Source organism: Anoplopoma fimbria, chromosome 9 (assembly GCF_027596085.1).
Source record: "Anoplopoma fimbria isolate UVic2021 breed Golden Eagle Sablefish chromosome 9, Afim_UVic_2022, whole genome shotgun sequence".
Lineage (NCBI taxonomy): Eukaryota > Metazoa > Chordata > Actinopteri > Perciformes > Anoplopomatidae > Anoplopoma > Anoplopoma fimbria.
The window spans coordinates 9,517,084-9,543,627 of NC_072457.1; the positions used below are offsets into that span (position 1 = coordinate 9,517,084).

General features: G+C 41.4%; 1 protein-coding gene across 2 annotated transcripts in view; it reads right to left on the bottom strand.

Annotated features, from left to right (window-relative positions):
- Positions 1-24,759, bottom strand: part of dlc1 (DLC1 Rho GTPase activating protein) — a 78,351-nt gene extending 53,592 nt beyond the window's left edge. Inside the window, exons 1-4 of one of the 2 annotated variants that reach the window (XM_054603895.1) lie at positions 22,858-24,759; positions 18,118-18,252; positions 17,682-17,783; positions 3,529-3,562 (exon numbers count right to left, since the gene is read on the bottom strand). In XM_054603895.1, coding sequence (XP_054459870.1) covers positions 3,529-3,562; positions 17,682-17,783; positions 18,118-18,252; positions 22,858-24,759 — 2,173 coding nt within the window. The remainder of the gene's footprint in view (positions 1-3,528; positions 3,563-17,681; positions 17,784-18,117; positions 18,253-22,857) is intronic. The other variant, XM_054603896.1, reaches the window with a different exon arrangement.
- Positions 24,760-26,544: the final 1,785 nt, after the last annotated feature.

Sequence of the window (26,544 nt, forward strand, 5' to 3'; positions counted from 1 at the left end):
GTGTTTTCTTACATTTTGTTTTATGTTGTTTTTTGTTTTCGTGGCTAACTGATTTTTAAAAATGGTGGTTGCCGGTGCTGCGGTGGCTCATGTGTTTGACCAATCACCATACACTTCACGTCATTCGTGGTTCCTCTTGTGATGTGAGAGTATTCACTCTGAAATAGGAGCTTAAGAACCCTCAAAACAGCTTTAACTAGGAGAACAATCGTTTCTAAATTAGCGGTGTGGAAACATAAAACTTTTTTTTTTTCAGAACTATGTTCAATAAGAATCATCAGTCACTGAGCTGATACGTATGTTCACATATAACAAAACAGAATTTCACATCATGTAGAATTATAGGTATATAGGTGTTCACGGCATTGGCCAACTCAATAGTTGGTTGTGTAAAGGGAAAAAGAGGTACTCTGTCAATTTAGCACCATGTCTGTTAAATTTTCCCTAAATTATTTTGAACAAAAATCTTTTTATTTTCCAATTTGGACACATAGAGAAAAATCTTCCCAGTTGTAATTATGACTTTGATGTTGATGATATTAACAAGTAGGAATCGGTTGATTACCTAACTCAACCTACATGTCTAGGTTATAAGGGAGACACTATTAAACACTCACTTCACAGTGGCTGCTTTCATCCCATTCATCCAGTCTTAAAATGTACCCTTTAAACAAACAACCACCCTGCAGTTCACCTGCTCAATGAGAGGAGCAGAAGTGAACCAATGGCTAAATTGTTTGGTAGTAAATAAGTGAGAAAATGTAGGATCAATGCACAGTGAAAAACAAGGAGAGCACTATCAAATAAACTCAACCAATACTAAAAAGATGGTAAATGTCCAAAGGCAACCTTGTATTTTATCTACCACAGAGGAGAGCATTTCAATATGATATGAACCTCTTTACTCTCTTGCCTCTTAATCTAACCTTCTCTGTCCTTCACTCATACAAGGTAAACCTGTTAACTTCCTGGATTAGAGGATGTGAGGTCACAGAGCTAAACAAGCTGCCTCTGAAGATAAGCACTGGATGATTTGCAGTCTTGGCTTTTTTGTAAAACACCACTCACCGCTATATAAATCAGCCAACAGACTACAGTAAATGTGCATACTAAAGGGACACTAAACTGAATGTATTATGTAGTCTTTGTCTTTCTCAAACCTTTTTTGTACGAAACAAAGTAGATATTAGTTTCCACTTTTGCCTAATGGATTTCTCCATTGTCCATCTGTTTCCTCAATATGAATAGCATATTTCACAATAGACTCCAGGAGGGAGATATTGAGATGCCTAGCTAGTGAAAAATCTGTAAAAAATATTTAAAAAATCATGTTCATAATGTATGAACAGACAATACCATTCATCATTTAAAACTACAAAAAAAAAAGTCAGATGAAAAAAATTCATGTAAAAAGATTATAATAGGGTTCAGACAGCACAGAGTAGATTTCTTTTGGGCTTTCTTTAAATCCTAGTTCAGTGCTTTTAGATTTTGACTAAGTCACAATATCTCTCCTTACGTCACACGCATGATCTCCGAGACCATGCCCAACCGATGAGAAGGGCCGTCATGCAACAACTCTGCATGACGGTCATAATGGTCTCCAGATGGTAGGTAGGATGGTATAAGTTATGTCATTGCCATTCCAGTGCCGTTGCACTCTGCATGCCCCTTGGAGCACAAGGCTCAGACTATGCAGCATCACTGGAGCTCCATAAAGAACACATCTAAACAACAGCTTGTCAGTTGTTACTGCACATCCTCTTTGTGCACAGGGAAGCCGTGACACTGACCGCTCACCAAGGTACACCCAGTGCCGCGGGGAGGTAATCAACTGAGCCATTACAAAGCCTGAGCTGTGGAAACTTCTTGTTGATCACTGGTGTGCTTCTGTTGTCACAGAGATAGTAAAATTAACCATGAATGAGGTGTCTTTCATGGCAGTGCGGCGGGAGCCTTGAGGGCATGGTGTGTGATGTAACACTGTCACAAATGTGTCATTCCCGGAGGGTTAAATGGTGGAGATACAGAGGGGGCTTTGAAGTGTCACAATGAACACTGGGCTTTGTGCTCCGTCAAGTCCCCCAAAACTTCGCCAACTCGGAAAATCGTAGCCCCCGTCCCCCCTCCTCCAGAGTCCTGGGTTCCATCACACGGATCCAGAGATGGAGGTTACATAACTTGCTTCCAGGAAGTCAGACTGATTTAAATGAAGAAAGATGACCAAGGACGTTTGACCCCTTTGAAGTTGGCACTGTGCGCTTTTGCAAGCTTAAGCCTCCTTGTAAAAAAAATTCAGAGTGGGCCTTTCGCCAAAAGGTAGTGATCATATACACACACACACGCACACACACACACCCACACCCACCCACACACACACACACACACACACACACACACACACACACACACACACACACACACACACACACACACACACACACACACACACACACACACACACACACACACAAGAACAAACATACTGACAGCTTCTTCCCATGAAAGGTTTTCAGCAAGGGCCGGTAATTAGAGTGAGCGAGAGTGAGTGAGGACTCCCAGCAGGCTTTGAGACAGGGGGGGGGGGATATGAAAGCCTCGTCCCCAGGACGAAACCACCTCTCTGGTATTGCTTACTAGCGGACCGACGACACGGGGGGGGGGTGTTTAATGAACACTGCTCCCCTGCTGGCTGTCTGAAAGTAGGTCTGCCCATCCATGGTTTCCTGATGACCCTGTGCGTTAGCGGCAGACTGCTGACGGAGAGGTCGGAGCCAGGACGGAGGGGCCAGTCACTAACCATAGAGTTTGTTCTTAAGATCGATTCCCATTATAAGTGTGCAAAGATGATGACGGCGAGCTTTGCAAAGTAATTATATTGCAGGGTAATACTTTGAAGGCGTTTAATCGGGAGGAAGTCAGATGAGGATTGATAATTGTAGGCATAACAAATACTGCACAAGACCAGTCACAAGAAAAAGGCATGTGTGCGAGGGTGTGTATTTGGATAGAGTTAAATATCTTTGGATTTTAGATGTCTATTCTTAGTTGCTTTCTAAACCAGAATATCTTTTTGATCATAGAAACATCTCATCAGGACGGTAAGTAAGACATGAGGGCAAAACGTAAATATATAAAAGGTCAAAAGTTCTTGGTATCATTCACGACATCCAGTCTGGCTCTTATCTTAGAAAGGCGACTGGCTTGATGGTTTTGTAGATGAGTCTAGGATCTTATCTACATTCGCATCCAGTGTCTCATAGAAACAGAGCCGGTCCTCCTCCACTCAGTCCCTCCCTCCCTCCTTCCTCTCTTGCACCATGTTGTGAACACCGGACAAGATTATCAATCAGAAATTGTGCCTTGGAATCTCTTCACATGACACCAGACCAGATCAAACGCAGGCAAACACTTTTTTTCCAACACAAGAAATCAAACAAAACGCAACCTATTATTTTGAATCACAAGGTCAGTGAGTTAACTGAACACGTAAGAATGACCAAAAACAAACAAACAGCGAGGACTCACCAGCTTTTTCTGTCTCAGGAATGGTGGAGGTGCTCTGTAAAAAAGAGAATAAAAAAAGATTATAGTTGAAAAGTAGCTGCATCATCATTCAAACTCATCCAGTAAATACCGCCATTTAACAATATGTTTTGTGCATGAAATTAATGACAAGCATATTGATGGAAAATATGAAATAATAGTATTTATACAGTGCTATCATGTTGTGTTAGCTATAATTCCTTTGCATGTTCTCCCTCCCAATCGATGGACATCTTCTGATCTATGAGCATCAGAATCAATTTGTACTGTTTCTGTGTATTTAAAGTCTAATTGTTTATAATAATCCTTGAAGACTACTGCACAACGATAAACAGTGCCACCATATCCTGCTCATCCTTTTAAGAATATTGTTTTAAATCAAAATGAGTGTGCAGCTACAGTGATTTGGTGCTACACACACACCAATACAACAAAAACAAGTTGGCCATACACGCACACACCAAGGACAAACTCTGAATGCATAGTTTAACAAGGTTCAAACGTTGTAATAAATGGTCACAGTCGATAACAAACCCACCCGAGACTCTCGAACAAATATAACATCCTTAAAAAACAGAGCACACGGTGCACACGCCTCTGATTCAATGTTGATCCAACCCTTATGTAGGTAGTCTGGAGAGACATTGCTGATAAAATCAACAACACATTATGTAGCCATAGTAGTTTTTCGTCACTCTGTGCATGTAATATTTCCTTCTTTGGCTTTGTTGTGGGTTTTAGAAAATACAACTGATTTGAAACAGGGTTTTCTGGTAAAAAATAGAGCATTTCATCAAGCCCTCATTTCTTTGGCAAAGTGTGTGTGTGTGTGTGTGTGTGTGTGTGTGTGTGTGTGTGTGTGTGTGTGTGTGTGTGTGTGTGTGTGTGTGTGTGTGTGTGTGTGTGTTTGTGTGTGTAGGACAGCAGTCAATTGATATGCAGAGGTCTTTCTTGCCTCTGACTTTTGACCTCAGGTTCCTTGGCTGACCTCCACACTCTGACCTTTTTTAATCCACACTCCCCTGGAACAGATCAGAGAGGAGGAGGAGGACAAGGTACATACTCAATTCAATTTATCCACTATATCCAAACACCCTTTGTTGTGCAAAACGTGTAAATATCTACTTTTTCGCCAGATATTTCTATTCAGATGAATGCCTCTTCCTATTATTTTTCCCCTTCAGGCCTAATTAAACAGATTTAGCGGTGTCCTGCTGTGACTACTTTAAAGCCTGTTTACCCTTTGGCACCTACTCACACAACAGGGTCAGGACAGCCAAAGCCACACTGATTATCATCTTAAAAGAACATTTGACATTTTGGAAACTATGCCAAAGATAACCTCTGTCCTAAGGTTACAAAAAACACCTTCCTCTCAACCTCACAAATTATTTATAATTACAGGGTATATCTTTCTTTAATTGTACTTGGGATATGTGCCCGATTTCTCGACTGGGAGAAGTAATTCCTGGAGTCTCCTCTGGTTGCCTGGCAACCTCACAGTGACAAAAGACTCCGGCGTGTTACTGCTCCCGACCAAGAAATAATCCTGCAGCTGTTAACGGCTTCATCGATCGTTCTGTCAGCTGAAGGTGTGCTTATGCCTCTGTTTCTCAGCATTATGATCAATATTATTCTTTCACTGCATGTAACAGTAACACTATTTAACACAATCTACCCCCAAGTTAGTCCTCTGTGACTACACACTAAACTTTACAAATCTGATTAACGTCGAGTTCTGTAGCTTTTGGGAATTTCTCCCTTAATTCACTTCCTGTGGCTGATAAACAGATACAATTTAAGATGAGAGCATTAGTTTCGTTATTATTCACTCTGACTTCCCACAATCAGACTCTAGAGCATGTTACTTTACGAGAAAGAAACTGAATGATCACTTAAAAGAAAAATGTGACTATAGGCCATTGACCTCACAAATATCAAGAGAGCAATTGTATTTTATGATGCACCACCACAGACGTGACACAGTCTGGTGAGAGTGAATACAATGCCCGCTCTCATATGTGTTTTTGCTAACTTGTTGGGTGATTAACGCTGGATAAAGTGTTGTCTTGGTCCCAATCTGTCTCACTCAGATTTTTTAGAAGCCAGTGGGCGAGCTACACACACAAACTTGATCTAAAATCACCAGTGGTGCGTCTGCCGAGGTATGCCTGTATGTGTGTGCGCGTATACAAGTGTGCATATTTGTGCAGACTGTGTGGCCAAAAACAGCATTTAATCACCTTATGGGTCAAGTTTCAGACACAAATGGGAGTAAAACTCCCTCTGTGGACAAATAGCGTTACAATTTATTGCTGATAAATGACCTAAAAAGACAACAGGGAGAAGCCACAGCCAAAGACTCCTACTCACTCCTCTGTCACTAAATCACCAGCACAAACAGAACAACAACAGTGAGGTGAAATCAGAGATGGATTTATATTCAGTGCTGTTTCAGCTGTTGGACTCCAGAGTAATATTAGCTTTGCTTTTTCAGCCACAGGGGTGTCCTCGCTGCATTCCCTTGTATGCAAAACACTGTGGTCAGTGTGAACCTGTTTAGTTTCTGTCTATTTATCAATTGCATATAAACAGCCAGCAGGTTAGATACAGCACATAGATACCCCCACTTTCTTTTCTTTTCTTACTTTTGCGTATTTTTCTCATTGTCAACAAATCATATGAAACAACATTGAACTGACCCTACTAACAAGTGCGTCCTGAGTAGCCAAAGCCTGATATAATTTATTCATTTATTTGTCAATGCCACATGCACCCTCCTGCTGCTGTAAATACTCATTCGATCACCAATTGTGTCTTAATCCGCTGATAAAACTAGTCCATAAAAATGGCCCATATTCCATTCTGTTTGAGTAACAGTTGCTAAAAACTACAGTGCCCAGCTGTTTTAGGAACTTCTTGATTCTTTTCATAAAAATATAAAGTGAAACAGGGTTGGTAAGTATCAAGACAGAAGGAGAAACACATTGTTTGATAAAGACTTGGATTCGTTGCATATAAGAATAGAGAATATCATCAGCCTTATCCTTCAATACCACTGTGATAAATAACACATAGTATGTTACATTAAGAAACAAATCATGTGTTGATTTGCTCGAAAGGTGTACCATGGCATAATGTAGCACAGTCGTGTTTAAATGAGAACAAATACTTTCTGTTTTTTTAATAATGAGCTTCTACTTGCTTAAAGAAAGGCCTTGAATAATTGAATCAATATGGGAGGTCTGTATGACTTCTCTGCTCAGCACTAACAAGACATTTCAGTTCACCGGTGTGCGCCCTTCCTATTGAGTAAACACCGCACCACGGGTTCTTGTCAATGACCCATGAAAACACTTAGACACACTGTAAATCTCACCTTCACACAATCCGGTGTTTTCCCTCATAATAGCAATTACAGTTGAATAAAGGTGAGTGAGAGACCACCGAGCCTAACAAGAATGTGAATGAATGGGTACCAGCGAGTACCAGTGTTTTCATAGCACCACGGCCACATATTTCCCCGATGTTTGCCTGCGTACCCCCCCACCCCACCCCGGTATGCCACAGTGCAGGTTGTCCGGGTTGTGTCAGGTGTCCACTGGGGAGCTGTAGGCTGCAGAGCACACAGGCGTCAGCTGCCTCATTTACTGCCACTAATTTACTGGAAGTGGGTTGTGTGGGGGGCACAGGGAGTATGGTATGTGTTTGCTTTACACATGTCTGTGTGTGTTTGTGTGTGTGTGTGTGTGTGTGTGTGTGTGTGTGTGTGTGTGTGTGTGTGTGTGTGTGTGTGTGTGTGTGTGTGTATGTGTTGTGGCTTGCAAGCATGTGTGCCTTCACAATTAACCACGGTAGGGTCATTATAGTCATTACTGTAGCAGGAAGGAAGCGAGTTTTACAATCAATCATTTTAGTTTTATTAATGATTTTACAATTACCAACAGAGAAAAAGTTAGCTAGTTGATTCAGAAATCTTGAAAAAACGAAAAAAGTTGAATGTGTTGAAACTATAAAGTTGGGCTGGGGAATATTTAAGGTTTTTATATACTGGTGTTTAAAATTTTAAACACAAGCAGCGACACAAAAAACAATAGTTTGATGAACAACATGTTGAATAAAACCCCAAAACATAACATGTCTGACAGTATCAAGTAAATTGTATATCATGTTGTTCCTCTTCTTTAATTTTAGACACATTCAGCCCAACATATTTGGTATCCCTTCTGCAATTTAAAATAATATCCTGAGGGTTTGAACAAAGTGATTTTGTCGGCGCTCATTCACAGGAGTTTTAAATCAGGAAGTATTTGATCAAAGAATAAATAAAGAAGAGTATGAAGCCAACCAAATATTTGGTGTCAGCTTGTGGTCCTTGACAAATGTTGATACTCTCTAATTAACTAATTTAGCAACTGACACATTTCAGTTGGTTGCCAAATAAAAAGCCTTGAGGTCCAATACACAGCCCTGGTAACAAATAATATTTTGTTTTTCAGTAATAGAGCCATTGTGTACAGCTGTGTTCACATGCTTCTCTGTGTGAGTGAGTTAGTCAGAGATGTTAAGCAAACCATTGGCTTGTGGCTCTTGCACAACAAATCCGAGCAGTCCGCCATGCCTCTCTCAACCCCTCCGCCACCCTCTCAACCCCCCGTCCTGCACTGCTGCTGCAGTATGTGTGTGTGTGTGTGTGTGTGTGTGTGTGTGTGTGTGTGTGTGTGTGTGTGTGAGTGACCACCCATGGTCTGTGCTGGCCAAGGATTAGGGGGCTCAGGCTAACCCAAACCTTTTTCTCCACCACTTAACACAAACGGCTAAATTGGTGCAGATGGCTTATGGTCAGGTAAGCTAGCGGCTCCAGCTCTGAGTGTATAAGGTAACTGTGTGTGATGGAGGGAACAGAGACGTTACGTGTGTGTGTGTGTGTGTGTGTGTGTGTGTGTGTGTGTGTGTGTGTTTGTGTGTGCGTGCGCACGTCTGTCGAGGGCCTTTGGAGATGTTATCTGGGGCTCATTTCTGGTTTTTGACTGGCATGAATGTGCTCTTTCTGCCCTGCACTTATAAAATAATTTATTCTCCATGCTCCGTCGACCCCTCAGTGCACGTGTGCAGGGAAACGTGGGAAACAATTTCATTTTGGCCTCCTGCTTGAGGAAAAGACCTACCCCCCCTCCGCACTCCTCATACTTTCTCCCCCGCATCCCCTTTTCACATTAAATAGTTTCCATATGTCACACTTGAAGTGTGTCAACAGGAAGTGATGCCATGACTTGGTGTAATGATGCGTTGGAACGTTTCCCGCAGAAGATGTATATTAGCGACCAGATGTTGGATTTAACAGCTATTTCAAAAGAAAACAACTCTGGAGACATTTGAAAAGTGTCCCAGTAACATGTACTGAAGTGTGTGACACTAAAAGCCCAGGTGAAATCTAGAGCCTGAATGGGTGCACCTTCAGTTTTCAGTTGGAGTTAGTACTTACAAGGTTAATGATTTTACCATACACACTGTGTACTCAAACACACACACACACACACACACACACACACACACACACACACACACACACACACACACACACACACACACACACACACACACACACACACACACACACACACACGACCGCCGGCTGGGGCCTCGTTCTCTCACTCAACCTTTAGTCGAGAGACATGTTCTGTGTGGTGTTGGTTGAAGGACAGTGAATAAAGTGGGTCTGCGCGCACACACACAGACAGATACATACACACATTTTCCTTTGTTTACAAGAGTAAGCCAAAGCAACAGGCTTCTGGTTTCAGGCGGTGTCTGGAGGGACTTAGTGCTGGGCCCCTGGAGCATAAACTGTGAACTGTCGACTGGCCCTTGGAATCCATCACCGGACGACAATAGAACATTAAATTTGTCTAACCATCAGACTCTTCCTCCAAAACAACAAACTAACTGGTGATCAGCGAACTTTAATTCTTATGTCATACTTTGTGCATCAATGGAAACTGGTCATCTTTGTAATAAATGTTCAGGTGCAACTTCAATAAACGTGAGCCGTATCTGCATGTGTGTATGCAGACCATAAGTCTTTTTAAAGATAAAGTCCGAGATGAGATTCTATAAGGCAAATACAAATTGGGTGACTATTATTGAATTATCAAAATTCTCCACCTGCATGAACAAAGATAATAAAAAAACTAGTTTCTTCATCTGGTAGGTCAGTATAGTTCCTTTTTTTCAATTTGAATGTCTTTATTGGCATGACGCAACACTGTACACATTGCAAAGTACAGTATAAGTCAGTATAAGGATATTTTAAACTTCATTTCAGAATTGACATTGTAATGGTTACATGTTTGGTAGTCAAACTCTTAAGGGTTTTCTTATTTATTATTGGCAAAAGACGAACAAAGCCATCATCAACATCTACGAAGGGCTTTGTGGCAGGAAGCCTTTTGGCAAGCTAATTATTGCTGAGTTAAGTGACATAATCAACCACACTAGGTGTGGTAATTGGTTTTATAAATGTGGAATAAAAAGTTTTGAAATGGATGACAAAAACACATAGGAATGTTCTATTATCTGTTTTTATTTATCAATGATGTTATGTTAAGGTAAGTTTCCTGCGTCTTTGATGCATTCAAATCTAATCACAAACACAATATTGATAACATCTGATAATCAGAGTCGCTGGATTCATTTCAGACGTGTGTTTGTGTGTACATTTGATAACAAAAGACAACACGCTGATTTCTTCACTGCAACAATCAAGCAGCTTATCTACAAGTATCAAAGCATGTGGGGTGGTGTTGTTTTTTGCAAGTTGTTTTCTTAATCACACCTTGTTCGCTATGCTGGACAGGCGTGTAAAGTGTGGGACCAACAAGATTAAATGCTTTGCTGCAACATATTTGTGTTATTTTATTGTACTGCCAGATGTTCAGAGGACAGCTTTTTTATCATTGTTCTAGGGAAGTTTCATTATATGTGATAAAAGTCTCATATCATTTCTGACTCAATTCATTTTATTATTCTACCACATTGTATTTGTATGTTTTGTGATTAAATTGGTTTCAATTCCAGTTACAGTTTCAATATACATTAATATAAGCATAATTATAACCATATTGATTAATAAAACATTGAACTTGAGTTGAACACTGCAATTTGTCAAAAAATAAACACAATTTATTGGGGATCCACTCAAATACATTGACAACTTAACATCACCGCATCATTCTAGTCCTGTCTTATTACAGTGATTAAGAGACTAAATCACCTGTTCCCGCTCACCACGTTGAATTTGTGGCTTATGGAGTTAAAGGGGATAAGTCTTATGATTCCAACTGCACCAACAATGCTAGCTTGTGGATTAGCCGCTGACATTTTTGGGAGAAAGCAGAGAGTGGGTTAACAACACAGAGGGATTAGACTGTCCTCTGTAGAAGACCCTGGTGGCCCCATAGCAGTCTGATGGCAGACATCCAGCTTACTGACTTACCAGAAGGACCAGTGGGCAGGACATTTGTGGGACACACAAAGTTTTGTGACTTTTACTAAAGAAAGCTCACTCTTGACTGTCTGCTGTAGAGGGCCCTGCATTCAGCTGGTCAGCGAAGCATTGACCCAACTGTTAACAAACTTTGTGCACGTGTACAGTTTCACATGCCAGAATAAGATATTTACCTCAAAATAAAATAATCCTTTGAATAGGCCACATCACCTCCTTAAACAAAACAGCTAAGGGCAAAGACGATTAATTGGAAGAGACCTGCAGGTGTATATTGGCTGAGGGAATGTAACAAACATGAATGAAAGCACGCATTCAAAAAAAAAAAAACAATGTGAACACATGCTCAAAAGAATGTTTCAATTAAAACCCTCAATCACAAGGCTGAATCAGTGTTGTCTTAATTGCACCTGGTTTTACAATGAATTCCTGTGTACATGTTTCATCACCTTTGGATGTGTGTGTGTGTGTGTGTGTGTGTGTGTGTGTGTGTGTGTGTGTGTGTGTGTGTGTGTGTGTGTGTGTGTGCGTGCGCCTCGGAGAGTGCATCCAGTTTGTTTGTTTGTTCGTTCTGTGATTTATGGCGGTTCATTATCAGCAGGCTGCAGGGGTGTTTCCAGATGCCGGCATTATCCAGTCATCCTTAAGATTTACTGTCAACAAGTACATCATCCCGCAACTATTCCCTGCACTTTTTACTGTCTCCTTTATGTAATAGATGAAGGTTACGCTCCATTGATTCGGTGCATGCCTTTGCTGACAACAAACACAGCAGTGTGATGTTTTCATTGTGGATGAAAGACTTTGATTCGATTAAGTTTCAAAAATGCACCACAAAACACATGAAGCCAATGAATCACATTGGTGTTTAAGCTGATGTGATTAGGGCGATTTGGGAGTATGTTGTCATGAAAACAAAGAGAGTTGTCATCGAGCAAAGGGAAGTAAACACAGATTTATGTGTCATTTGAAATTAAGCACATCATAGCTCAAGCCATTTTGAGAAAATGTTCAGTATGCAAATTGAGTCAGGCTGAAGCATGTGGACAAATTTCATGATGTTTTGGCTTTATGCCCCTTTTTTTTTCGATTTTGTGTTCTGATGATACATAAAAAAACAGGAATTAATTTATTCAGTATATTCTTCTCTTTAATTATCTTGGAGTGCTTTGTGCAATGGCTATAGCCTTGAATCGACGGGAAAAACAAGATTTCCTTGTGAGGTTACAGAGAAGTTCACTTTCCACATCCTGTACCAAACACAAAACTTTATTTTTCTTACCCTCTTTTTCTGAAACCACAGCAGGTCTATGTTTGTCTCCCTCTTACAGCTGAGCCGAGGAGTGACCTTGGGGACAATGACACCACACAAAGCGGCTAGCGTGGCCATGACCAGAGCCACTACTGGCACCCCTTTTCAGACTGAATGGTGGTTGGTTTCATAGCTAACTGACTCATTATGGCCTACTACAGTCTTTAAGCCAAATATGTGGGAGGAATGCAGGCAAACATAATTATCACTGCTGCACATGGTCAATTGACCGAGGACTGCCATAAGAGAGCGGGTGGGAGCAAATGGGGAGATAAATAAAAGGCAGTGAGAGTAGCAAAATATTGAGTCTGTCTTGTGTGGGCCGAGAGAAGGTGTGGTTTGGATAAAGGATGTTTGGGGACTATGAGGCTGCCAAACCGGAACATGGAGGAAGCACAGAGCCGAGATCTGCTAGTGACCTTAGCACGCAAACCACAGCACTTCTATTGTCCACTGAACTACAGACAGATAAAGAGCTATATACATACATAACCAACAGATAGGGAAGAAAGTATTTCCATCACTCTGTATTAAAAATATCTCTCAATCAATCATGTCCTCAAAAAAAAAAATCCAGACATAAAAATTCCAGAAATGGAACCTTCAGATCGCCCTGTAAAACAGCAGCAAAACCACCTACGAAGATGTCAAAAGTTGTGTTTGAAGAGTTGTTGCCGTGGAGACAGAATACAGATCCAAACAAAGGGTCAAAGGTTTGCCTGTTATGGAATGTTTACCAAAGACGATGAGGCCTGGGTTAGGGCAGTGCCTTCCCGGTCACCATACAGTGTATGCATGACATGTAAAACACCCCTGTGCTAAATTTAATGGACGGCCATCGTCTGTGCCTTCTTCAGTCGCTGAGGGTCTGCAGGGGATTCGACTAAGTCTTGCTGGTGGGAATGCGCCACGCTGAGGGTGACTGATATGTTGTTTCCGACTGTAACATTCAGAGGAAGGTGGTCAGGGGTCAGCAGCCTCCACCCGCCTCTGTGGCTTGGCACATCCTCTACGGCCACAGAGCTCTAAAAATAGGGTCACATCACAAATGGCTCTCACGCCACGCATAACTTAAGTTTGGTACCATATATTACACATATAAATCCAAATTGATGACAGCTAATGCTGCTATGACAACCTATCATATAAATCATTATAAGAAAATAATAACAAAAAAGCCAGAAATCTTTCAGTGAGAAAATGTAAATAGAGACAGGGCTGGGCGATATATATTGTTGTTATATCGATATCGTGATATGAGACTACATTACTAGATCAATCGTGTTAGATTTTGAATATTGTAAGATGGCACAAGTCTCTTTTCCTGGTTTACAAGCTGCATTACAGTAAAGTTAGGTGATTTTCTGGTCTAACGTGAATTATTATACATTATTTGTCTTTACACAATTGGTCACTACTGATAATTACTGACCAAAAAAATGATTAGTTGGTCAAAAAAAAAGAAACAATAAATGTAATAATAAGTGTCATTTTAAATAATCATTGGTTTCAGATTCTTGTGTGGTTCAATGTGATGGTAAAGACTTATGACTAGTTGGACACAACTACACATTTGACGACCTCCCCTGGAGATTTAGCACTTTTTAAATTTAAATCGACAAAACAATTAAAAATAATAAAGTAACGATTAACTAACAATGAAAATATCCGATAGTTGCATCCCTAAATATAATATTGAGCCAAATCAATATATATTCACATCAGTCTGTAAAGCACATTGAAGCCACCTGTTGCAACACAACAATGCAAGTCAAGTAACCTTGCAGGACACCTGCTTCACTAAGCCAGTAATGGTAACCTGCCAACAAAAACACTCAGGGGCAAAGAATAGCAGTTCCACCAGGAGAAAAAAAAACACCTGCTGTGGCACAACATCCGCTAGATGTACGGTAAGCCCCACATTCGATGCAAGAATAACAACCACCTGCTGAAGGCTAACAATAGCCATCAGCGACGTTAGCAAGGAGCCAAGCATCTACTCACTTGAACCCAGTGCCTTATCCACAACAGTGAGTGAATGACAATGTGCATGCCAAGTGAATCACCACCACTCATCCACTCATCACCAACATACGCAGCCACATACCACCACCTCACATTTATCATTGTTACATAAAAGACAGAAGAGCAGCACCATGTGCTCAGTACAATCACGCCAAAGTGTTACACTGAGTCCCAGGAGGCGTCGGGGGGGGGACGGGACGACAGTCACAACACAAATACCAGTTACCTCTTACATAATCCAGCAGAAGATGGAAGGAATGCAAATGCACAATGATAAACACTAAACAAATCATACTTCCTCTATAAACGTAAATAACACAAATCAAAATGCACACACACACTAGCAACTCCTCTGCACATTCACTGATGGCCAAGATGGTGAACTTGAGATTTGAACTTCTAGCTTGGCTTGGCGTGGCTAATACTAGAAGACCTAAGATCAAAAGTTGTTATAAATTAAAGTATTTGGTTTGGTCCAGAGGAAAGAATAACTGGGTTCACTTTTCACTGGAGAAGGGAAGGGAAGATCCTGTCCCAGGATCAATTGATAGTGTAATTCAGGATCAATTGATAGTTTAATTAAGTGACTGTACACATAATACACTTCTTAAAAAAGTGAATTTAGTCTTAAGGTACTCTTTAACACAAACAAAGACACACACCTTAACTGCATTGATCCCGCTGTCAGTTGGGCTTACATGTACGTCCTGCCAGAATTTCAAATTTCAACCCCTCACTGACCTCCTGCATGGAGATATTCATCTTGATACTTTATATAAAGTATCAAGGTTGTGTTGTAGTAGGTCCACATACTACTCCCTTTATTTTGACTAGTTGAATCTCTGTTAATATATCACAGGAGTGTGTAGAGTAGCAATTTCTGTGTTGACTTTAAAACATGTTGTTTGCTCTCCTGTGTGAACTTGCAAATACTTTCTTGTTGGGATTGATGTCAAGACACGTTTGAGGCAACACATGCAAATGCTATGGAGCAGAGTTAAGGATTTATTATCTGGCATTTTTTATTTTCATATATATATATATAAACCTGGATTTTGGCTTTTTTGAACATACTGTATACAGCCCAAAGTTGGTTTCAGTGTTTAATTGAATTGTTTAGAAGCATTTATTCACTGTCTATAAAGTGAACAAGAAAGAAGAGTAAAAGAGACATTTTGCAGTTTGATAAAAATCCAAAAGCCTTACAATAAATCATATTATTCTGAAGCTTGTAATGTTAAGCCTTTGTCAACAATGTCAGAGAGGTATTGTTTAAACTTTATCAAAATGATTGCTGATGATGTTTGTGGTGGTGTATTTTTTGTATTGCGAGCAGCTCTGGTTTTAAAGTCAACCCATTTATAATCTATTAAAGCAGTCAGGGGCACAGCGTTATGGTTAACACGAGGAGAAAGGATGAGATTATTTCCATTATAACATTAAATTACACTCATGAAAAGGAAACAAATGTTAATGAAAAAGTAATGGCAAAATAATGACTCTACATACCTTCCCTATTAGAACTGAATTGTATTTGTTTATAACAACAAATGATAGCAATTACTCTGTGCTTGAAAAAAATATATTATATAATGTATGTCAGCTTGTAAAATACAACTGTGATGCCTGGTTGAATTAAAACCTCAATCATGTTTCTTCCTCACATCGGCCTTGTGTTTACATCATTTAAAGGATTTGTATTGTCTAGTTAAAGAGATTAAGTGGCCGTCCCAACACTTAAAGTTTGAAAGGACTCAGCAGTCCCTTCAGCTATTAAGCACTGAGAATCCCCTTCATGAAGTCATCATCTCTTTGGCCTCCATCAATCACCCCGCAGGGCCTCCACTGTAAAAAGCCTCCTATTAGGCGCAGTGAAAGCACTGTTTACCCAAGCTTAGTGAGTTACCTTGGGTTACTGCAGGAATGGAGGTTGTGGAAACAGTTGGCTACAGACATTTGACATCACACATCATAGAGCATGTTGCCCCGTGTCCCTTAAAGTAAACGACACACAGTTGTGAAATATTGGGTTCCTTTGAGACAGCATAAGAATTGTGACGTGCAACAAGACAAAGCAATGTCAATAAGGAACTGTGAAAGATAAATCAAGAATGCGAGACGTCCTTTTTCCATCAAGGAATTCTGACTTTGCATCAGTTGCAATGTTTTGTTCTAGCGAGATAAGAGAACTGTTCTGCAACAGAAACATCCTGTTTGGCCTTTAGGGCGATCACATGATGCATCACTGCAAGAAAACATGTTTTAACTGCTTAAAGACATTTTATCACATGCATGTGATAAAATGTCTCAAAGCAGTTAAAATATATATATATATATATTTTTTTACATTTACCTTCAAACAATTGTAAAAGCCTAAGTGCTCGGTCCACTGGCTACTAGCCTTGTTCACTTTGCCCTGACGGCATTTGCAAAGCAAGGCTGACAAAGTCATTAAGTGAGCAAGCAAGAGGTTTGAAGACGCACGTCTCACTTGAAGCGTGTCCCCCTCGCTCCCCCTGCCCTGGCTTTTCACCCCCAGACCCCCTTCTGACCCCTTTGTTGGGGCGAAGGGGTCTAGATCTTTGGAACAAGCTAATTATAGAGTTTTAACGTCTGCTTCGCTAAGCCCTAAGTGCTGGGGGACATTCCTACAACTGGGGGATTCAATGGGAGTGTGTGTGTGTGTGTGTGTGTGTGTGTGTGTGTGTGTGTGTGTGTGTGTGTGTGTGTGTGTGTGTGTGTGTGTGTGTGTGTGTGTGTGCGTGTGTGTGTGTGTGTGTATGTGTGTCCTGTGTTTGCCGTTGTAATTTAAACTTTGTACTACAATGTCCCAAGAGAAAAAAAATTGTTTTATTTGAGGCATAAAGGTTGTTTAACAGTAGCTCTGCATTCAACTAAAAAGCTATGCACATGAGAGACTAATACACCCACAACTATTGACGCTTACCAGTTTTAAAACCATGAAAATCTGCAAAAACAGAACAACATTCATACTTTCAACAAGCCGACACACAAACCCCATCATTTAAATAAAATGCATATATGTAAAGCCAGGAAAGGAAGCCAAGGAGAAAGTAAAGAACACTGGTGATGCATGATAGTGATAGATGGTGTGTATGTGTGTGTGTGTGTGTGTGTGTGTGTGTGTGTGTGTGTGTGTGTGTGTGTGTGTGTGTGTGTGTGTGTGTGTGTGTGTGTGTGTGTGTGTGGTAGGGGGGGTGCTTAATTCTGCTTAGGTCTCCAAGTATTCTGGTGATTATGGTTTGGATGGATGATATCGAGCTCCTGACTTACCCCACTCTTAGGTTTTGCTCCGAGGGCCGGTGCAGGTCCTGAGGTGGCGGCAGCAGGAACATGTGGATGTTGAGGGTTTTGTGATGCTGCTGAATCAAACTCCTGCACAGGTCAAAGACAAACATGTCAATCAAGGCATTATATTGTTGTACAAAGAGCAGTGTTTCAGTATTTCTTCAAAGATGATAAAGTGCATAGTTTTATCTATAAAGTTCATAAGCAGATGAATGATACCATGTTTACAGACATTGCTATGCCTCATAATGGCCACTAGGGGACAGATAAGATTACACTAGGCAAGGAAGACATGAAAGAACAAATAAAGGTCATTTTTTTTAGATCCATTGAGTGCAATACATTCATATAACGAGAAGAATTGTTTCAAATGCAGTAGAAACTGCAGCCAAATCCAGCAGGATAACATGCAGGTGTGTACCAGGAGTTCTCGTCGATGAAGGGTCGGCGTGCTGTCCATGGAGGAGGTGGCACTGAGGGCGTTCTCAATTTCCTGGTCCAACTGGTCCAGCTTCATCAGCAGCAACACCATTGAGTCCAGACGGGCATGCTCATGCTGAATAAATAGACAAATCAGAGAAAAAAAATGTAATATTACCATTGCAACCAGCTCATAGATGGAGGAGAGACACTGAAGCCCAAATTGCTCCCTTATGGATAGGCCAGCACCCTGTATGGCAGCTCTGCTCTCATCAGTGTGTGAGTAGGTGAATGAGAGGCACATTTGTCTGTTATGGTAGAAAAAGCACAATATATATGCAGTCCATTTACCATTTGGCTCCAAGGATGGAGTATGTGATGGAACAAAGTCAATGGTAATGCATTGTTGGAAGCACAGAGATGTTTTTGAACTGAACAGGAGACCATTAGTTTTCCTGCCTACTGGACTTGTTTAGTGTGGGGATGGTTTTCTCTAAAGTGTCAAAAGGGACATTTACCTGAGCATACTTAATAATCACATTTCCAGCTTCTTCATTGATCTGAACTAAGGACTAAATGAGCGGAGTAGTTTGATAAAAGTGTGATTCAATATAGAAAAACACAAAACAGATGCAGGCTCGTTGGCTAGAAAGGCATTAGAATAAGCTCATCTCAACCCATCCCATATTTGTTGGCTTCATTTTCATCTAAGGCCTACCTTGATCCATAATATATCATCATCATATTAAAAATACCAAAAAGCCCTTCATGCCAAAAGACTGTGAACTATGCTCCTCCATCTTTTCCTGCTTCTTACTTCTTCTTTCTTATTTCCTCTTCCTTTTCAGCTGCTGCAGATAACTCTGATCCTGACACTTCCCTCCTCTGCTCTTCTGTTTCCTTCTCCGTTCTGCACATTAAATAGTCCCGGTTGTTTCCTGTGCTTTTTCCACATCCCCTGTGCTCTTAATTCATCTCTTCTGATCATCTCTGGTCCATTTTTAATCATACAACTTAAAGACTTAAACCATTTTGCCCTTAGTCCTCTAATCTGCAGTGCTTAGCCATCCATTCTGGCGCTGTGATAACAAGTCTCACACTGACCTCAGGTGGTGTTTCATCAGTAAGACAAGCTAAATAACATGCAGTCCAGCTCACCTTCACACTCCACCCACCACTCAGTCCTTGTTTGCTATGCCTCAATCCTGTTTTTGTTTGATGCAATATAAACCCTTGTCTGTAAAATCCCTTTCAGGACTTCTTAACACGGTATATGTTTTCATTTCCTTCTGCCTGTCTGTTATCCAGGCTCCGGGTGTGGCTCTCTGTCTGAGCTTCTCTCCCAAGAAGAACCCCAAGAAATGACATCACACGACTGGCTCATTAGTCCCTTGAAAACCTCGTTACAATCTCCACTAAGAGACCCTGTTAAACACGTTACGAGGGTGAGCTCATGGGACACACGGCCACTATGATTGTATGTTGCACAGGTATGGAGGCATGTTACCGTGCGGATGTGAGCCTGGATTTCATGTGACGTGTCTGTTCTTAGGTGTGATAAATTAGAGAGAAACATCTTATAGTTAAGTTCTTAAGAACTAAACATATTCTGTGAGGTGGCTCAATCTTGTTTTAGTTAAGTTCACAATGGGTGTGTTCACATGACAACATTCATATGAGCTGTGATTAAAGCCAAAATGTGTGCTGTTGACAAGTTTATGGATCCTAGGTAGAATCTGCATCACGATAAACAAGCTATAGCTCCGCCTGGCTCCCTGCTCCGCCCCAAATAACGTCTTATGACTTGCACTTACATTTATTTCCCAGTTAGAGCCCCATTAGCCTGTCAAAGGCCGTCCCTATTGGATTTGCAGAGAGAGCAAATAGACATTGAGGGCCATGTGTGTCATGGAAATGTGTCTCACATTGAGGCATTCATTGGCATTCCCAGCTAGTGGCAGAGCACATCGCCACGTTCTGTCTCCTTGGCAAAGTATCACAATGAAACATTGTATGGTGGTAAAACAATGACATCTTTACGAGACCTCACTGAATGAACAAAAGCATCTGGCTCGAGATGGCAACAACAACCACAAGACAGCAGAGTAAAAAACAAGTGCAGTGCAATGTCAGGCGCCTCAGAGAGGCAAAGTTTTTTCGGGGGCATTCTGGTGGTTTGGGTGTTCTCAGAAGGTTCTTTTTTCTCTCTTTCCAATCTTTTGAGGTTTCTGTTACATTCCTCTCGACTTCCTGTTTTTTGAGATGGGAGACAGTTCCCACACTGTTTGAACTCTTAGACCCCTCCTTCTCCTTTCCTTGCTCTCTTTTTCAACCCCCCCCCTACACCCTGCATCCCATTTTTCAAACCTGTCCGTTAAAATGGGGATTTCTTTCTCTGCTTAGCTAAACAGTGTGCACACGATTACGCATACGTTGTTTAATGTAGGTAGCTCGTTCGTAAACAGTGACAAAGAGCATGAGTGTTTAATTGATAAATGAGGACTGAAAGGCAGAAAAAGAGACAGAGAGAGAACTGGGATGATGATGTTGCCAAGAGGTCTGCTGTCAGATAAACGACGGTTGAGCCAGTTTGGCCCTGGGGTTAAGATAAAGCCCCGTTGCTAAAACAAATAAACACAGTAACAAAGCCCAATATCAGGTTAATCTGAAGCCATTATGCAAACCAGATGGCTTCAATTTACAAGCTGGATCTGCAACAACAACATGGTTCACTGGGGACATATTCATTTGTTAGTACAATATCTTGTCAGAGATAATTCCAGGTTGCTGTTGCCGTTGTCCACTAACAGATAATAACAACAGTTCTGTAATTTCCCTCATGATATTCAAGAGCTTCTTCTCCTTTTTCTTTATGCTAAATACAGTCTGTTACCTCCCTTGGAGATGATTAATGCTAATTTGTACAATCGTATTTCTTTCCTGTCTTAATGACCTTCCCTAAAGCACATTTTCTGTTTGAAATGGCTTCTTACGGGATGTAAATACACCCCGTGGTGAAAACCCTGTGGCGCTGTCACAGAGGAGGCAAGTCATCGCCATATGGTGGATGAATTGCCTTGGTGCCCTAAAGTTTAATGGCTGAACTCCTATACTTGATTTCAAGGGGACAGTTTTTTTTTCTCGGATATTGAATCCAAAAGGTTGAAAGCCATTCTAAGATTGAAACTGGAGCCAGTGGTATTAAATGCGGCACTGGTTTTCCATGTCCTTTCACTAGACTGTCATTTCTGGTTTTTGGCAGCTGATGGGAGTGACCTCACCATTAGTCATGACCGAGAGGGCCTCCAAAGTTAGTTTTTTTGCACACATGGACATTATTTGTGTTGAAATAATGGAATGATAATAGACAAAAATATCCAGGATACCCAGTTAGTATATAGAAAAACACTAACTGGTCTTCACTCAGCATCATAGCTCATGTCACGCTTTTAATTTAAGGGTACAAAGACATTTATCGTAGTAGACTTTGTCAAGGGGGGGCTGTGGAAGTGTGTATTAGCAACGACATGACATCACATATAATCCGTGCGGATTGTTCCAGAGCAACTACTTTAAAAGTATATTACAGTAAATTCAAAATACAGTCAACTGAACCTGACCAGACGGTACCTTGGTCATTACCAGTGGAGCGTATTGTCACGTTATATAAACCATGGGCATCAAAACATCCCACACCAAACACACTGACCAACAAGCCCGTATTAACCGCCACGTAGCATTCTTCAGTATAACACACTGTGCATGATATCCTATCACAGGAAGGCATAATATAAACCTTGGAAAACAACAGATTGTCTTGATATACAATGAACAACACTTAACACTTAAAATGTCCTTCTAATCGCCTTAACAGCTACATTAGTTATTTATAAACCATTTAATACTTTTTTTTTTTTTGTTAAGCTTAAAAATGAAAAATGTACAACCAGTACACTACAAAAACACAACCTTGAACACAACCCATGCAGGGGATTTTCACAACAAACTCTGTCGCTGTTCACAATTGGGTGATCGTCTTCAGCTAGAACTCATCACAAGACTCTGACTTTCCACAATATGGAGCTTGTCTAAACAACATGCCTGCTTAATGCGCCCTGCGTTCTAAATAATGGATTTCTTGTTGTCATTCCAACAGGCAAACACTGCAACTACTAACAAGGAATAAATACTGTGTCCATTCCCGGATCATTGCTTTGTTCGAGTGAGCCCAACTCCATGAACTGCTCTTTGCACTTAACTGCACCTACAAGCACACTCACTAGCAGCGTGTAAAGAGTGTGCAAAGAGTACAATATACAGTATTTTCTGGAGAGAGAAGTTTAAGCCTTTCACCCCAGAGATTAGTTGGGCTTCCAACCCCAGTCTGTGTTCATGGTCTCCATGCCCTTATAGGACCTTGTTTTGCAATGAGCCGTTGAGAAAGAGTAAAACATTTCACAGATCCCCCCCCCACTCGCCAATCTGTAAGCACGTAAGAATGAAGTCATTGTTTTCCGACACGATTGCCAGGGAGTGGGACGAGAATAGTTTTTAGTCCGTAAATGCCCAGTAAGTGTCAGCTCATTTAACAAAAAAAAAAAAAAAAAAAGAAGAAGCTTAATTCTGAGGTATTGAAGTGCCATAATCGCAATTACTACACAGAAACAAAAGACACTATGTATTTAATTATCAATTGAGATCCACTGCATCTTTTCTACATCGACATCAGAAATAGCCTTACCTTTCTCATACGCACTTTGACCACGCTGTCCTCTTTTGGATCTTCAGGTGCATTCGTTCCTACTAAAACCGAACGTGTGTTTCCGTAAATAGCGGTGTGCGCGGCCTCCTCTGGCTCCTCCATTCTAGAGACTGTGGCTCCCGGCCTCCGGTGTTCCCTCTGACCATCTGCCACCTCAGGGGCAGGTGACTCACTGAGGTAGCAACCAGGAGCTTGGTTGCCATGGAGTCCCTCTGGTGAGAGCTCATCGTTGACCTCTGCAGGACACGGTGGCAGGTTTGCAGTGTGCTGTTCAGAGCCTGTATGTTTAACATCCATATGGGACTGCTGAACATGTGGATTTTCATTGAAATCTGAGGCAATGTTCTTTCGAGGATCCAGCGCAGGGGTGTCATCTGGCTCAACGTGGCTAACTTCTGGGATAGTGTCCAGTTCTGAACAGCTATTTTCCAACTGCAGGGCTATGGTTTCACCGTCACAACAAGCCAACTCTTTGGACACTGAATTCACATCAGTGTTTTCCATTGGTTGACTGACGGAGATTGTCGTTTCCACATGCCGGTCTGCACACTGACTAATGTTTGTCTGTATGGGGTTTCCTTCTGAATATCCAGTATCCAGTTTTTCATCTGACACGTTGCTGTTAACCGTCACAGAGCTACACTGACCATTGAAACGTATATCAGACGATGTGATTGGCTCATACCTGACCTCTGCTGCTGCTTTCTCGCTTCCTTCTGCTTGTGCACTTTCCTCTCCCTGAGGCCGGTTCATCGCTGTCACGTCAACATTACGCAGTTCCAACACTGTCTGGTGGGATATTTCGCAACCAAAAGCCTGATCCGAAACCCCAGTGGAGTGGTGATGATCCTGCTCTACTCTGTGTGGGTCTCTTGACTTAAGTCCTGCATTTTCATTTAGAGTTTCTGGGTCATTTAATCCATCCAGCTGGACAGCAGACTCTGCGCTCCGGTTTTCAGTTTCTCCTTTGTCACAGACTTCCTCCACCACTAAAGTCACATCTGGATCCACAGTTTTGTTCGCCTGTGACATCACATCGCCACTCTTCATCATATTAACTGAACTGTGCAGCAAATCAACAGGTAAGGCTACACCTGCTTCTGCGTGGCCAGAAGTGGAAATCTTCTCTTCCTCTTCATCCTCTGGAAGGTCAGTTTGAAGTTCCAGTTCAGCAGCAGAGGACTGGTTTAGTGCAGCCCCAGATATTTCAGGAGGTCTGCTGTAACCCTCTGTATGGCTCTCCTTTGTTTCCTGATGATTTGGAAGTTTGCCAGGCGGTTCACCAGCAGATCTAGACAGTGGAGGCCCATTGTTTGAAGAGATAAAGATGCATTGTTGCTCTTCACGTGAGATATGTGGACTTTTAAAGACATTATCGTCACTGCAGATGTTGTGACTCTGGCTACTCTCTGTGCCAATTTCACCAGTGATGGTCTTCTCAGCGTGACTGCTGCTACCAGTTGCACAATAAATATTTTCTCCAGACTTCCCAATTTTTGTAATATTGAGATGCTCTGATTCAGAGGCCCTATTATTGTCCACCAGCTCATCATTGCCGTGAACTGACTCCTGCAAATCCACTGGAACTTTGACATCACTTTCCATTCGCTTCAACTGTTCTGATGCAGTATTATCAGACACAACAGAGGCTGTCACCTCAAGTGTCTTAGCCAGGTCCTGTGTGGGCAGTTGGTGGCAGCCCTCTGGCATGGACGCACACCTCGTCCGTCGACCTTGTTTGGAAGATCCTGCTCCCACCCAAGGCCCCTCGCTGTCCACCCCATGACAGCAGATCAGGTCTAGATCATCATAGCTGTACTGTAATCCCGAAGCATGAGTCACATGCTCCTCCCAACTTCTTTTCCGTATGGCTACTGGCATGGTGGACAGCCAGTGCTATCCCATAGAGGCGCTTTTGACGGTAGGCAGAACAAGATATTCTGCAATCAAGAAGAGAGAGATCGGGATTAGAAACAGCCAGTGTTTCGCAAATTATGAGTTTAGAGAACCTGAATGCGCAGTTGACAATATGGTAAATAATGTTTCACTCTTAAAGTAAACGGCTTGGGAGTAGTGATGGAAAGTTCAAGAAGGGCGTATTTATACTTCTTTCACAATTTCCCTGGAAAGTATAAACTCTGCTGGATCTGTATAAAACCACATGATTCCCAGCTGTGCTAATCTAACCTGGGATTATCTTTTCAAGCAGAGCAGTTCCAAATGTCACAGCATTGAATGTTCTTGATCTGGAGTCCTTTATTTTGCCCGAAGTGTCAATGAGCTTTCATGAATGAAGCCAACAAAGCCGCCTGAAACATCATGGTGATTATCAAGAATAATGTAGAGGTCTCTTGTTTACTTTTAAACATGTTTACAACTTGAACTGTAACCGAACCAGTTTGTCTTGTTTATAACGCAAACCTTCAATCCACATTCCTTATAACTGTGCAATAGTGGTCTGACAAATTCTGGGTGTTGGTTAACTGTCATTCTATACACGCAAAAATGAGAATGTTGTAACCAAAGGGAGTTGAAGTGCAAATGCAGTTCCCCTGAACAGCTGGGCGTCCACAAGCCAACATTATCATAGTGCATACTGTGGGTTCTATTTCATGAATCAAACCATGCTCTATACGGCGCTCACTTTTTTCCCCCCCTGTTGTTCTAGGTCAGAATGTACAGAAGTAAAGGAACACAGCGATTCAACAAGCAGGGCGTACTTAACTCAAGCTCAAACTCAACATCTGCTTAAAAAACATCATGATGGAAGAATAAAGAGTATTGTACGTTAAGTGACTGAAAACTAGACTTCAAATCTACTTTCAAAACAATTGCTCTATCGTTGTTCTTATTAAAGAGTCTTTTTCTCCAACACATCCATCAGCTTCTTAAGCGGTAAAAGTATTATCAAAATTAGCAACAGGTATTTTTTTTTTTTCACTATTTCACCTTTTGTTTCCTCAGTAGAAGAACAGGATGGTACCAACTGCCATCTTCCCCTCCTGGCATGAACCTGCTCCTGGTTATTAGTTAAGTAAGGGGTGGGGGGTTACAAAAAGTGTCCTAAAGCAGTTTCTCCTTCTTTTTCCCCTCAAACCCACAGCAAAGTCTCAAAACAATTCACGATTCTTTATGCTGGAGTAACGATGTTTAGTTCTTGTAAATTCTTCATCGACGACACAGTGTTTTACAATATAATCCAGTAAATGTATATTCAGTGATTAAACACCGGGTGATAATCCAGCAAATATGTTAAAGATCCAGAAATTGCTTCGAGTGCAGTTATCCAGAAAATGCTGAGCAATTTGCCTTTTCATTCATCCACTGAAAGCAATGCGTGGTTGTTTGGGAAATATGAATTCCATCTCTTTTCGAGTGACTTGACATCCGTTTAAATTTGTAAGCAGTCCTTAGTCTTAGTTTCTGCAAGCAATATTCTGGACTCCAGTCAGGATCTTCGCTGTAAAACTGTCGGAAAAGCACCGAAGCCCCCAAAGGCAGGCAGAAAGCCGGGGAGCAGAGAAAAGTCCAAAGACAACTTCCATCTTGATCACATTAAGGTTTTTGCTGACGCTGAATGCCAAAGAGTCGGGGTGGTGTAAGAGGGGCCGGCTTTTCTTTCCCCCACTCCACCCCTGCTCTCCTCCGTTCTATCGCTTTTTCTCA